This window comes from Salvelinus alpinus, chromosome 1 (assembly GCF_045679555.1).
Source record: "Salvelinus alpinus chromosome 1, SLU_Salpinus.1, whole genome shotgun sequence".
NCBI lineage: Eukaryota > Metazoa > Chordata > Actinopteri > Salmoniformes > Salmonidae > Salvelinus > Salvelinus alpinus.
This window is the reverse complement of record NC_092086.1, coordinates 70631481-70644884: the sequence shown is the minus strand read 5'-3', so window position 1 is coordinate 70644884 and position 13404 is coordinate 70631481. Positions and strand designations below refer to the sequence as shown.

Genomic DNA, 13404 nt, shown 5'->3' with positions numbered 1-13404 from the left:
AGAATGCACCTTTACACAGTGATTCTGAAAGTCCAGGCCCATGACTCACTGTTACTGCAGTCATCCCCTGAAGTATCGCCAAATGCAAATGCAACCCAGTGTGAAATTCACTTTTTCTGAGCCAATGCAACATTAAAAGTAGTGCTGTATTAATGAGGGTTGGGTAGTGAATTTTTTTAAATTTGACTTCACTGGACTCGCAGTGCCTGCATCTGAAGGCCAGTCTCTCAGCGAATGGAGGGAGAGAGCAACAGAGGGTCCACCTCTCACCACCCAGGTAGCTGAATTTGCATATTCAGACCAATGACATTTTTCAAAATGGCACCACTTCGCCTACCAGGCAAGTTAATCAACTGTAAGTAGCCTTGCAGAAGCCTTGACTTGTGTGAGATGGAACGGCTCAGAGGAGCAAGTTTCTGTTTCTGTAGCTTGAGGCAGCTTGATGTACAAGTACACCACTGGACAGGACACAAGTCTATCGCAGGGCCTTACCCATAATCCATCTCCTTAATGCGGAGTGCCAAGCTGAGATGCATTGGGACTAATTTTTACAGTATTTGGTATGACTCGGCCTGGGATCGAACTTCCAACCTTCCAATCTCAGAGCGGGAACAAGGCCACTTAGTTGGTCTTGTTAATCAAGTGTACTTATCGCTAATAGCATGAGATGAATTTAATAAACGGGAGTGCACTGCTTTATCGTTGGCTATTCAACAGAAAAGTTTGCTGATGGACTAGGAATGCCTTAAGATCTACCAGTCGATTACAATTGACGGGATGGCGACCACTGTTCTAGAGTGTGTGTTGTCATGTGCCTTTCGCCTTGATCATGAAGCTCAGTGATTGACCGTTACAGCTGATACTCACCCTCGGGACGGTACTGGGCAATGATGGTGACCGTTTGGCCCGCCCCCTTTAGTGCTGCAGCCGCTTGCTCGTGGGTGGCCCCGCGTAGGTCGATCCCATTAACCTGCATTGACAAAGACACATTGATCTGTACATACATTTTCCACTTTGTACAACTGCAAACAAAAAATAACAAGTCAAACAGGTCCCTCCCTCCTTCCCTCTCAACCCATTAATCTCAACCCCTGTGTGTGTGTGCTTACTACTCAATGCCTGTCTGACAGTGTGACGTGAAGAGACTGGGAAGTGGGAGGGAAAGTGAGAGACTGAGGGAAAGACTACGTGCCTGAGAGTACATGCCTAAGAGAAAGAGGGAACAAGTTATTCTTAGACATGTAAATCAGGCCAGAGCTGAAATGCACCTAAACTGCCTACTCTGATCAAAGTTGCCAGAGCAGGGGCGTCAGTAAGGCTATTGTAGGGTATGTCTCAAGTTTTGAGGGAGCGTTCAATTGGCATGCTGACTGCAGGAATGTCCACCAGAGCTGTTGCCAGAGTTTAATTTTCATTTCTCTACTACAACCTGCCTCCAACTTCATTTTTGAGAATTTGGCAGTATGTCCAACCGGCCTCACAACCGTAGACCAGTGTATTGCGTCGTGTGGGTGAGCAGTTTGCAGATGTCAATGTTGTGAACCCAGTGCCCATGGTGGCAGTGGGGTTATGGTATGGGCAGGCATAAGCTACGGAAAATGAACACAATTGCATTTTATTGATGGCAATTTTAATGCACAGCGATACCGTGATGAGATCCTGAGGCCCATTGTCGAGCCATTCATCCGCCGCCATCACCTCATGTTTCAGTATGACACCCATTGAGCATGTTCGGGATGCTCTGGATCGATGTGTACGACAATGTGTTCCAGTTCCCGCCAATGTCCAGAAACTTTGCACAGCCATTGAAGAGTAGAGTAGTGGTACAACATTCCACAGGCCACAATCAACAGCCTGATCAACTCTATGTGAAGGAGATGTGTCAAGCTGCATGAGGCAAATAGTGGTCACATTTTCTGATGCACGTCCCTATCTTTTTTTAAGTTATCTGTGACCAACATATGCATATCTGTATTCTCAGTCATGTTAAATCCATAGATTAGGGTCTAATGAATTGATATAAATTGACTGATTTCCTTATGTGAGGTGTAACAGTAAAATCTTTGAAATTGTTGCATGTTGCATTTCTATTTTTGTTCAGTATAAATGTATTTGAGTGTTTACTAGCATTTGTAACTTGAGTCAGATAATTATCTGCACAAAACAAGTGAATCTGATATTACTTGTGGAATATAAAAAATACTTGCTTTACATATATTTTCCAGTTTCTTGAAATACTTTGCAAATGCAACCTATTTCGTACTGGTCCCCCGAGGGAATTGAACCCACAACCATATCATGGCAAGCACCATGCTCTACCAACTAAGCCACATCATCACAAACCACTTTATGTCTCAATGTACTCAATTACCGTATTGTGTCTTGTTTTTCTTCATGGTGATGGTAAGTCTACAGGTACAAACCTAGATGACCAGCCTATGTACAATACACTAATGTACATTTATATTAAGAGGTTTGTAAGAATGGCAAATTAATACTGCACAAAAAGTGGTTGTTTTTTGACCAAGAAAAATATCAAATATGATGTGGATGTTTTGTGTCTTTGCCCATTACTTTGCACCTTGTGATGTACATTTTTTGAGGACAGGGTTTTGTTCTATCTGGATTCTATTCGAATGACAATCGCAGAGAAAGGGACAGGGCAACACTGTTCCAATTCCAACTATTGACTCTTGCAAGAGCAAAGCTGAGATGCTGAATTGTTTTATTTTTTCGAGCTGCTGACGTCTGTCAGTCCGCTAATACTAGTAAAGGCCCAGTACACTGCATTTGTGAAAAAATATTTCTTTCAAAAAAGGGTGTCAAGAACTGCAACGCTGTTGGGTTTTTCAAAACATTAGGAACACCTTCCTAAAATTTAGTTGCAACTCCTTTTGCCCTCAGAACAGCCTCAATTCGTCAGGGCATGGAATCTACAAGCTGTTGAAACCGTTTCCACAGGGATGCTGGGACATGTTGACTCCAATGTTTCCCACAGTTGTGTCAAGTTGGCTGGATATCATTTGGGTGTTGGGCCATTATTGATACACACAGGAAACTGTTGAGTGTGAAAAACCCAGCAGCGTTGCAGTTCTTGACACACTCAAACCGGTGCGCCTGGCACCTATAACCAGACCCCACCAGACTTTCCACATTTTGTTATGTTACATACAGCCTTATTCGAAAATGAATTAAAAACATTTCCCCCCACATCAATCTACAAGCAATATCCGCTAATGACAAAGCGAAAACAGGTAAAACATTTTTTTGTGCAAATGTATTAAAAATAAAAAAGATACCTTATTTATTCAGACCCTTTGCTATGAGACTCGAAATTGAGCTCCGGTGCATCCTGTTTCCATTGATCAGCCTTGAGATGTTTCAACAACTTGGAATCCACCTGTGGTAAATTCAATTGATTGGACATGATTTGGAAAGGCGTACACCTGTCTATACAAGGTCCCACAGTTGACAGTGGATGTCAGAGCAAAAACCAAGTCACGAGGTCGAAGGAATTGTCCGTAGAGCTCCGAGACAGGATTGAAGGTCCAAAAGAACACAGTGGCCTCTATCATTCTTAAATGGAAGAAGTTTGGAACCACCAAGACACTTCCTAGAGCTGGCCACTCGGCCAAACGGAGAAATTGAGGGAGAAGGGCCTTGTCAGGGAGGTGACCAAGAACCCGATGGTCACTCTGACACAGCTCTAGAGTTCCTCTGTGGAGATGGGAGAACCTTCCAGAAGGACAACCATCTCTGCAGCACTCCACCAATCAGGCCTTTTATGGTAGAGTGGCCAGACGGAAGCCTCTTCTCAGTAAAAGGCACATGACAGCCCGCATGGAGTTTGCCAAAAGGCACCTAAAGGACTCTCAGACCATAAGAAACAAGATTCTCTGGTCTGATAAAACCAAGATTTAACTTTTTGGCCTGAATGCCAAGCGTCATGTCTGGAGGAAACCTGGCACCATCCCTATGGTGAAGCATGGTGGTGGCAGCATCATGCTGTGGGGATGTTTTTTCAGCAGCTGGGACTGGGAGGCTAGTCAGGATTGAAGGAAAGCTGAACAGGGCAAAATACAGAGAGATACTTGATGAAAACCTGCTCCAGAGCGCTCAGGCCCTCAGACTGGGGCGAAGGTTCACCTTCCAACAGTACAACGACCCTAAGCACACAGCCAAGACAACGCGGGAGTGGCTTAGGGACAAGATCAAACATCTGTGGAGAGAATTGAAAATAGCCATGTAGCGATACTCCACACCCAACCTGACAGCGCTTGAGAGGATTTGCATAGAACAATGGGTGAAACTCCCCAAATACAGGTGTGCCAAACTTGCAGCGTCATACCCAAGAAGACTCGAGGATGTAATCGCTGCCAAAGGTGCTTCAACAAAGTACTGAGTAAAGGGTCTGAATACTTATGTAAATGTAATATTTCAGTTATTCGAATTTGCAAAAATGTCTAAAAACCTGTTTTGGTTTGTCATTATAGGTTATTGTGTGTAGATTGATGAGGGGAAAAAAAGATTTAATCAAATTTATAATAAGGTTGTAACGTAACAAAATGTGGAAAAAGTCAAGGGGTCTGAATACTTTCCGAATGCACCGTAAGTGTGTCAACATGTACAGTATAAGTACATTACTTTGTACTGTAACTGTTTCTCAGGACATTCTTGAAAATGGAACATCTCAGGAGTATAATCTTGTTCTCAAACCTTGTTAGTGCACTGCCAATTACAGTACATGTGCATACCTGTGTGTGTGTGTGTGTGTGTGTGTGTGTATGTAGAAACATTATCAGTATAAATATCATTATGTGCGTCTGTAGGGGTAAACTCACCGACAGGATCTGGTCTCCCCTCCGCAGCTCTCCGCTTAGGTCGGCGGGCCCTCCCGCCAGGATGAAGGAGACAAAGATGCCCTCTCCGTCCTCCCCGCCCACGATGTTGAATCCCAGGCCTGTGGAGCCCTTGTGGAGGACCATCCTCCTGGGATCCCTGTACAAACAGGTCAGATAGTACATCAGCTCTGCATCCGAGTCCGAGGGGCTTAGCATCTTGACTGTCGGTCCGGGAGAGAAGAAAGAGAATCACACACTCAAGCAGATAGACGCGGGGGCACATAGAGCGCGCCTAGGCACAGTACAGAGATGGCAGAGGCCCAAAGGAGCATTGTGCTCTACTTAAATCATTGTCCCATTTCTGCCTGGTTTCCTGGAGACGAGGAGTCTGCACATGAGCGTGAGGTCACAAGTGTGCATGTATGCACGCACGCACGCACGCAGGCACACACACATTCACACATAGCCATGTATGAAGACCGAGAGCTAGCATCTGCCACCAGCTCCCACTGGGCGAAAGTCAAATAGCAATCAGGACATTGAGGACACCTTCCTCAAGGACTCTTTGGAGAGATGAGACTTATTTTCCCTGTAGTGCCACCAATCTACTCTGAAGGGAGCACTGTCGCTGTCAAACCAACAAAATGATATAGTTAATAATGTATGTAAAGTAAAGCTAGAAGGTTCGGAGTCCCTTGCCAGGTGTCTTTTTGAGTTGCTTGAGAACAGTAGGAGACTATGTCTAAAGACAGATGAAGTCTGGAAATCAAGCTATAGGGATCGATAGCAATGAGTCTCAGAGCAAGAGCTCTGATCTAGGACAAGGTCCCATGTAATCTTATTCATTGTGATCTAATGGTAAAACTGATCCTATATCAGCACCCCTATGCTGAGATGCTTGATACTGTACATATACATGGCCACTGACCTAGTTCTAAAGTGCTGCGCTGTGGGTTGTAGGTTCCCGCTTAGACCGATTGTTGTGACAGGCCTAACACTTGTTACACAACAATAGATTGCCATCTACTGGGGGATTAAAGGAACACTTCACTGATTTTTAACATCATTCAGCACCATACCACTATGTGTGAAGATGTCACCTTTGAATATGAAGTAAAAAATCTGTGAAATACTGCTTTAAAGTAATTGGGTAAAGCAGTGGTACCCAAAAACATTTAACGTGTGTCTCAAACAATTTGTGAAATAAGGTTAGGGTACGACATTGTCCGAGCATGGTGATTAGTAAGTTTTCCTATAATACAAGGGGAGTTTCTCAATTTTGGGGAGGTTCTCAATTGGGTTAAGTCTGTCCTCTCCTCGACTCCTGCGTCCTCCTCTCTTCCGTGAGCTGGAAACCGATAAGTGGTCGAAAAGTGTGTCAACTTGTTAGTAGGCGAACGGAGAAGTATGCTATTCTACTGACCTCCTTCGGCAGAGGTCACACGAGTATTCTCCCACCTGCTAGCGCGGAAGTGTTTTGAAATCTTTTGATGTCTCCTCGATTACTTTTGACCTTCTTCAAAAGCAGGCGAGGAGAGTACGGAGGAGAGGACGCAAGGAGTCGAGCACAACCAATTGATTCTCTCATTGCCTACAAATCTGAACTGTGAATAGAGCAGACAAATTCTAATTTGGACCATTTTCATTCTTTCAATCTAATTAGGGCTGGCACGATAATTGGATAATTGATTAAGGATGAAGACAGTCATAACCGTTTTTTAAAATATATATATAATTATTTTTTGTTTAAAATTTTATTTATTTAAAAAAATGTACTTCATATTTAAGTCAGAAACTTTACCCAAAAGCAGAAAAGTAAAAGTAAGCCTGATTTACCTCTAACAGCCCACAGGAGGGAGGAGAGGAGACAAAAGTATAGCCAGTTTTAGAATGCTGTGTCGTGGAACAATCAGCTGACTGAAAAAGGGAAATCCAGGCATTCAAAAAAATGACATGCGAGTGAGTCAGTTTCTATGGTAACGTGATGGAACTGTGTAGCTCCTTGCTGTAGCCAACTCAAACGATTAGAACGGCGCCCGCTGTCATTTGGCTGACAAATAACCTTCCTCCAAAATGCCATGACCGTCACTGCCCTACCTCTAATCAGGGACTGTAGTACCAGCAGTAATCCGGACCCTCAGGCTCGGATTTGGAAACCCCTGCAATAGCACATCTATAAAACAAAATAGAGCACGTAAAGTAAAAGAACAATGCGCGGTCTCCGCCACTTGTTTTGGTATACAGCTGAGGGCAGGGCCAAACATCAGTGTCTGCATGGCTTAACCTGCCAGCACCCAACAGAGCGTTGCTTCCAAAATGTAACACTAGATGGCAACCAAACTCCAGATGGCATCTGAATGTCCTTTAATGTAGCACAAAAGCTTGAACTGAACTTGAAATGCAGCCATGTATTTGAAATCTTCTTAATGTAGCTAATAATATTGGTTGGGATGTAATTATATCCATGGAAATGGGGATATATACATGTTCTGTGCTTAGACCAGCTTTTAGTATACGCTGAGTGGGAAAAACATTAAGAACTAATATTGAGTTACATGGACTCGACAAAATGTCGAAAGCTTTCCACAGGGATGCTGGCCCATGTTGATTCCAATCTTTCCCACAGTTGTGTCAAGTTGGCTGGATGTCCTTTTGGTGGTGGACCATTCTTGATACACATGGAAGATTGTTGAGCGTGGAAAACCCCGGCAGCATTGCAGTTCTTGACACAAACCGGTGCGCCTGGCATCTACTACCATACCCTGTTCAAAGACACTTAAATATTTTGTATTTTCCCTTCACCCTCTGAATGGCACACATACACAATCCATGTCTCTTAAATATCCTTCTTTAACCTTAACCTGTCTCCTTCATCTACACTGATTGAAGTGGATTTAACAAGTGATGTCAATAAGGGATCATAGCTTTCACCTGGTGTCATGGAAAGACCAGGTGTTCTTAATGATTTGTACACTCAGTGTATATTTGAAAGACAATGAGCATGGTTGACCCCGTTGCTAGGAATGACAAGCTGCTTTCACCACTCTCATTAATAATAATACTACATATATTACATTTGTAAAGTGATTTTCATTATACAAGAACAATCTCAAAGTGAATAAAATAGACAAATAGTTAAAAAAAATATATATATATCTGACCATATCATGAAAGCAACAATCAAAGTCTAGGAGGAAGGATAGGCCAGTTGATAGAGATGAGTCTTAAGGACTGCTTTAAAAGCTCCAACAGTCTGAACAGCTTGGAGACTATCTGGAAGGGAGTTCCATAGGTGTGGTGCACGGGAGGAAAACGCACGGTAGACGCACCCTTTTAAAACGCTATTGAGATGCATTAAAATCAGAGATTGTTATTGGACAAGTTCAGGTAGTCCTTCCTGTTTCGGCTGTTTTCTTCCATTTGGTTTCTAGTGAAAACGACCCTGATTGCGTTATGCTTCTGTGAGAATACACATGGTATTTAAGCCAGGGTTGTTAATAAATCATTAGAGTGGGCCCTTGCCCTCCCAGTGTCCCCAAAGGCCCCCCTGTGACAACAACACAGACAGCAGAAACACATTGATATGGAGAGAGGAACGGCCAGGTAGCTGGAGGCCCACCAGAGGCCATTCTAGGCTAGGACACAGGGAGGTGGCCTACAGTCAAAATGCTAATGCTAACATGGTTCTGTAAAATCTATTCAGCACACCAGCAATAGCTAATTTGGCGTTTGCGGCACCAAGGCAACCACAGGCATCTCACCGTAATCATGTGGGCGAATGAGAAAACAGAACATTCGTTGTGAATTCCACCTCTCTCTGGGTAAGCTCAGACAACCAATTCCGCCTATGCGTTAAGCATGCTCCATGAAATGCCTTTCTCTTCTTGCCTCATTATTTAATGTCACCTTTTGTTTGGCTCTCCCAGAATCTTTGTACTCATGCATCCCTTTGATATTTAAGTGTTAAAATCTGAAAATTTTAAGGAGAATTTGTAAGGAGAATGCCATGAAAGTGAGAAGCAAACAGCCATTTTGAATAGACTGTTGGGTTACAGAGCATATCTACTGCATATGTGCTTTGCTTCAACATTTCAAATGTCCAGAAAACGTTTATTTTCAACCTTCCTGCAAAAGTTAACTAATGTTAATCGGTCTGATATTCTTTGTAACCTTTGTGCAACAAGTGAAAATATAAATTCTGACGGATATATAACTCAACTTACAGCAATCGCATAATGAGTGTGCACAACACAGTTTAGAAATTTTTTAATATTGCTATTGACTGTGGGTGGGCATCCTCTATCAGCATCCACCCACAGCCACTCAATTTCTGCGAGCGAGAGAGCGAAAAATGTAAATACAACCCATGTTTATTTATTTTCCCTTTTGTACTTCTACTATTTGCATATTGTTATAAACACTGTAAACAGCCATAATATAACGTTTGAAATGTCTCTATTCTTTAGAAACTTTTGTTAGTGTAACGTTTACTGTTAATTTCTGATAGATAATAAACAAAGGTGAAATAAACAATTTCACTTGCTTTGGCAATACAATACATTTCCCATGCCAATAATTCCCATTGAATTGAGAGAGCGAGAGCCACAGTCAGTGAGCATTAGGTAGTAATCAGTTACATTGTGGAGCAAGCTAGCACAAGGCATGAGGGGTTCAACTAGAATTTCGTTTTTATGTAGAGATCCAAGAATCTGTTCAATGGTCATTTCAATTCTTTATATTTACACATTGATTCTTGAAGAATATAACTAATTATAACCACGACTGCCTATGCCTTCCTGCTCTGCATAAGTGTGACTACTTTATACCACAAAGCGATGTCAACGCTGGTCAAAATAACGTTGCGTGATTTCCATTCGAGTTTTTATAGCGAAAACAACACTGTACACAGAACAAGACCATGTTCAGATGCTCTAAGTACTTGTGTTTTCTCACTCAACTTACTCAATTTACAGCGGAATGAGTGATGAAAACAAAAGCCTTTGAGAAATGCTTGGAACTGCACACACCCTTGCATTCTAGAGTAGGTTTTAAAGAGACAGCTTGATTATTCTCTGCTCCCTCTGAGAAGTCGCCTCACAATACCACAGCTTTCTGAGGTTGTAATTGGATTACGAGAATGGAAGAGGCAGTGCACTCGGCTCACAACAGAGGGAATGCAAATTAAAACGGAGATGAGGCAATCCAAAACACAGGGCGCGTCCCAAACGCGCACCTTCTTTCCTACATAGGGTATTCCTTTTGACCAGCGTCCTATAGGCCCTTGTCAAAAGTAGTGCACTGTATAGGGAATAGGGTGCGATTTGGGACGTAACCACTGTAAACACATTGCCTTCTAGTTAATTAGGGTCCAGACAAAGAAGTAGATTTATGCCTACCAATGAGTAATTAGACAAAACGTTCCCCTTTAACAAAAGAAATGATTAAATACTAATATGTTCTGATATTCTGTGATTGTGAGGCTTTTGCTAAGTCTTTGTAAAAGGAGACGGTAACTAAAGCTCCTTATTAAAACATAAAAATAGCTCATAAAAACATTATTATTAAGGTCAAATGGACTAATAAACTCTGGGCTCCGGGGTGAAGTTTCCCCTAGTTAGAGATCTAGAATCAGGTTCCCTTCCCCTAATCCAAACTATATCTATTAGTGAGGAAAATGCCAATCCGACCCAAGGTCAGCATCTAAGGGCAGCTTCACCCTACAGTACATCGATACATTATGTCAGCTACACTTGAGCAATCAATAAAGGCTTATTGAATACCACATTTAATGGTTCTCTTATGCATCTCAGTAACCAGTGTTTGACATGTCAGACACATCAAGCATAGGGAAAGTCATCGAAATGAATTCAATTTCAGTCGGCACATCCAGAGCGAATCTATGAAGATCATTCCATCCCTACTTGTCATTTCATGCCAGATAAGCATTTGTGTGGTATGATACAAATGGCACAGATTGAAACCAAATGAAGCAATATTCTGACAAATAGTTGAAAAAAAACAATCATCCGATTTATAAAATCACATTTTTGTTTTATCCACATGACCAGACAGTGATAAAGACCTACGGTAGTGTGCTTCAACTGGAAGACTCTTCCACAGCAAATAAAACAGCAGACGACTCCATTTGAATTAAAACCATTGTCAAATAACTACATTGATTGTCTTCATAATTGTCAGCACAGTTTGAAATATCCCTTGTAAGTTTGATTTTGACCTAATACAAAACAAACCCTCCTCTACCTGTCCTTTGTGAAACAGCCCAGCATTGCTGCCACATGCGCACAACACCATTTCATGAATACTGATCTAACAAGCTCTGCAATGACCTGCATAGTTAACAGCAGGCCAATTCATTCAAATATTAAAGTAGTCAAGGGACTCCACGTAATGATGCTGGAAGGCATGGTTTGCCAAGTGCCCAGTCTCATGGCTGGTGCTGATCCACTCGCCAGAGCAACTTTGGCTGCCTTTCCTCTAAGGAGCAACACGGCATCCCAAAAGGAGCAACACGCCATCCCAAATGTAGCATCAGACTTAAATGATCACTTGACTCAAAAACATATTTTTGTATTTTGTTCATTAATCCACTGTTGATATGGTCTCACAAACGTATTCTTGTCAGCAGTTACATTTTCAAAACTTTCAGTAAAAAGCTACAAATGATGATGATCTCTCTTAACTTTACTGCTGTCACGTCCTGACCATAGTTCTTATGTGTTTTGCTTGTTTTAGTGTTAGTCAGGACGTGAGCTGGGTGGGCATTCTATGTTGTGTGTCTAGTTTGTCTGTTTCTGTGTTCGGCCTAATATGGTTCTCAATCAGAGGCAGCTGTCAATCGTTGTCCCTGATTGAGAATCATATATAGGTGGCTTGTTTTGTGTTGGGATTTTGTGGGTGGTTGTTTCCTGTCTTTGTGTTTTGTCTGCACCAGAAAGGACTGTATCGGTTTTGCCACATTTGTTATTTTGTAGTTTTGTGTTCACGTTGTGTTCACGTGTTCACGTTTTCGTCTGTCATTAAATATGTTGAACACGGAATACGCTGCGTCTTGGTCCGATCCCTGCTACACCTCCTCTTCAGACGAAGAGGAGGAAGGCTGCCATTACAACTGCTGACATGCACCATTTTTGGAGACCATATCAACAGTGGACTAATGAACAAAATACGTTTTTTTTTGTTGAGTAAAGTGATCATTTTAAATGCCTTAACATTCAATGTATCTTGTTCTCTGTTCGCATTGCATTAGGCTGGTCCAACTTGAACAATATGGATGACACACAGTTGAACTAATCTGGTCCGAATAGCATGCACTTTAACACCTCATGCCTTATTCATGGTTACCATCACACCCCAGCTCTGTTGATTGTACTCCCAGATACGCTGCTCATGCAGAAATGATAAACAAGCTGAAATAATAAATAAGCCCTGCACAAACGAGATAAAGATGGCAAAGTGCTGTTACTAAGAGAAAGAGCAGACAAACAACTGTATGCTTACCACTAACGGAATCTTGATCATTATCATATAAAATGGCACCTCAATACTTATATTTCAATTGATGCAAAAAGAGTCTACTGCTGTTCTTGTTGATGTAATATGTATATTATTTTTTGTAATATTATTTGTATTATTATTATAATAACTCCCACGGAGGCCAATTAGGAACTACTTTAGTTTTCATAACATAATGCAGATCATTGAAATTCTAAACAAACAAGCAAAACTTAACGAAGGTGGAGGCCATCCTGATCCAGAAGGGAAATAGTGCTTGAGGGTTCAACTACAATGTGTTCAGGGAGAGCTAAGAAAGAGATATATTGTCAAGCAATCTGAGATTTTGTTTTTGACAAGTATATCTAATATATATGACCAGTGAAATCACAACGTGCCCCTTAACGTTGCGATCACACCAACCACCGGCTTCACAAAAAGTGTAATAGCATCTGGTGCGTTAAGTGCGTTTGATTGTGTTTGAGTGCGTCTGAGTAGCTGCTATAGGCTTCAACATACCACTTTTTAAAACCACATTTACAGAGAAAACACATTCTCTGGGGGGGGTCCAAATGTGTTTGCGGAAGATAAGGCCAGCAGGTTTGGACTAGATCAGACCCCCTGGATTGAGAGGGAGCCGAAGGGAGGAGAGGCATGCAGGTTTAGAAGAGCGAGACCCTCTGGGAACGAGTGAGAAAGTGAGGATAGGAAGAGAGTAGGGGGCATGGATAGAGAGGTAGGAGAGGCATGCAGGCTTAGAAGAGCAAAGATCCTTTGGGAACGAGTGAGTGTGTGTGAGGATAGGAAGAGAGTAGGGGGCATGCCATGCCATGCAATACAATGCAAAGCTATGCCATGCAGCGGGTAGAATACCTGGTGATCTCGGAGTCAGGGAGCAGGCCTAAGTGATAGTGAGGGAAGGGTATGGAGTGGAGGAGGCTTTTGTCGCACTCCATGGGGGAATAGCGGCGGGGAGAATGTGTTTTGTCACACAGTTTGTTCACAGTGCTGTAAACTGGCTCAGGAGGCCTGGGGGTAGGAGAATAGAGCA

The 13404-nt window shown here is 42.3% G+C and overlaps 1 protein-coding gene across 31 annotated transcripts in view; it reads right to left on the bottom strand.

Moving 5' to 3' along the window:
* LOC139584449 (disks large homolog 2-like) overlaps positions 1 to 13404 on the bottom strand; it is a 349254-nt gene that overhangs the window by 34095 nt on the left and 301755 nt on the right. For 25 of the 31 annotated variants that reach the window (XR_011676778.1, XM_071416318.1, XM_071416336.1 and 22 more), the window contains 3 exons: positions 13227 to 13382; positions 4842 to 4998; positions 868 to 970 (listed from right to left, as the gene is read on the bottom strand). Coding sequence is in view for 30 of the 31 variants with exons in the window: in XM_071416318.1 (XP_071272419.1) it covers positions 868 to 970; positions 4842 to 4998; positions 13227 to 13382 (416 nt within the window). In the remaining variant the exon portion in view is untranslated. The remainder of the gene's footprint in view (positions 1 to 867; positions 971 to 4841; positions 4999 to 13226; positions 13383 to 13404) is intronic. The other 6 variants (XM_071416427.1, XM_071416433.1, XM_071416441.1 and 3 more) reach the window with 1 other exon arrangement.